This window comes from Sinocyclocheilus rhinocerous, unplaced genomic scaffold (assembly GCF_001515625.1).
Source record: "Sinocyclocheilus rhinocerous isolate Xijiao unplaced genomic scaffold, SAMN03320098_v1.1 scaffold555, whole genome shotgun sequence".
Lineage (NCBI taxonomy): Eukaryota > Metazoa > Chordata > Actinopteri > Cypriniformes > Cyprinidae > Sinocyclocheilus > Sinocyclocheilus rhinocerous.
Window position 1 is genome coordinate 414,421 of NW_015629527.1, and position 1,150 is coordinate 415,570.

General features: G+C 34.6%; 1 protein-coding gene across 2 annotated transcripts in view; it reads right to left on the reverse strand.

Annotated features, from left to right (window-relative positions):
• The window catches only part of dspb (desmoplakin b), a 49,150-nt gene that overhangs the window by 23,393 nt on the left and 24,607 nt on the right, over window positions 1-1,150 (reverse strand). For both annotated transcript variants that reach the window (XM_016551200.1, XM_016551199.1), the window contains exon 12: window positions 60-214. In XM_016551200.1, coding sequence (XP_016406686.1) covers window positions 60-214 — 155 coding nt within the window. The remainder of the gene's footprint in view (window positions 1-59; window positions 215-1,150) is intronic.

Genomic DNA, 1,150 nt, shown 5'->3' on the forward strand with positions numbered 1-1,150 from the left:
GTGTGTGTGTGTGTGTGTGTGTGTGTGTGAGTGTGAGAGTGTGTGTGTGTGTGTCTCACTTGTTGGCCAGGCTGACGGCGAGCGGGTTTGGAGGTGGCACTAACAGACAGACCGCAGGCACCTGCATGTCCATTCCTCCGGGTCCCGTCACCTGCCACGTGGTTCGCTCAGAGTTATCCTTCAGGATCCCTTCATCGCCCTTACGGATCGTCTTCTGCAGACGCACACAACAACAGACACACACTATGACAAACACATAACCAGAACAGCCTGGAGTCGCACTGTGCATCATTTATGAAACATGAGTGACTTTTTCTGTGTAAAATGTAAAAGCATCAATTACTCAATTCATTGAACAATATACACAGAAATTTGTTTGGAATCAGTAAGATTTTTTATGTTTTTGAAAGAAGTCTCTTCTGCTCACCAAGGCTGCATTTATTTAATCATTTTGGAATTTCTGTGGTTTAATGTGATATTGTTGTTCATGTATGTTCATGATGAAATGTTCTTTTATTGTTGTAATTAATTTATAGCATTAACAAGATGACCCGTTGAATTCATTTTGGGAGCGATGACTGATTGAATGTATTTTTAGTCCAGTGCCTGCATATAAGATTAGTATTGACCAAGTTCAGAGGCTATCATATGTGGATCAACTTACTATGTTGTGTATTTTCAACAGTTTCAATATGAAAAATAACTTTTATATTGATTCAATGGATTTATTGCATTTTGAATTGAAGAAAAAAAAAAGTTTAATTAATTTATTGCATTTTGGGAAAAAAATAATACAATTTTATAATAAATCTTTGAAAATCAAAATCTGGATTTGAATTTTTAATGTTATTAGAACCTAAAGATGCTATGTGAAAGTTTGAAACAGAAAATAGTGGTTTTCATCTTGCCACTTTCTTGGTAAAGAAAACACAAATTTACTCAATTAAATCAAAAATCAAAATGGATCAAAATGGATGTATAGCGTTTTGGAAACAAACTCTTCATAAACAGTGTATATATACAGTGTGCTGTGCAGTGTGCTGATTTGCTGTTCAAGAAACATTTATTATTATTATTCATTTAATCATTCATTCACTTGATTTAAAGAGCACTTTTCAACTGCACCTGCAGACCTTTATTACTAATATCA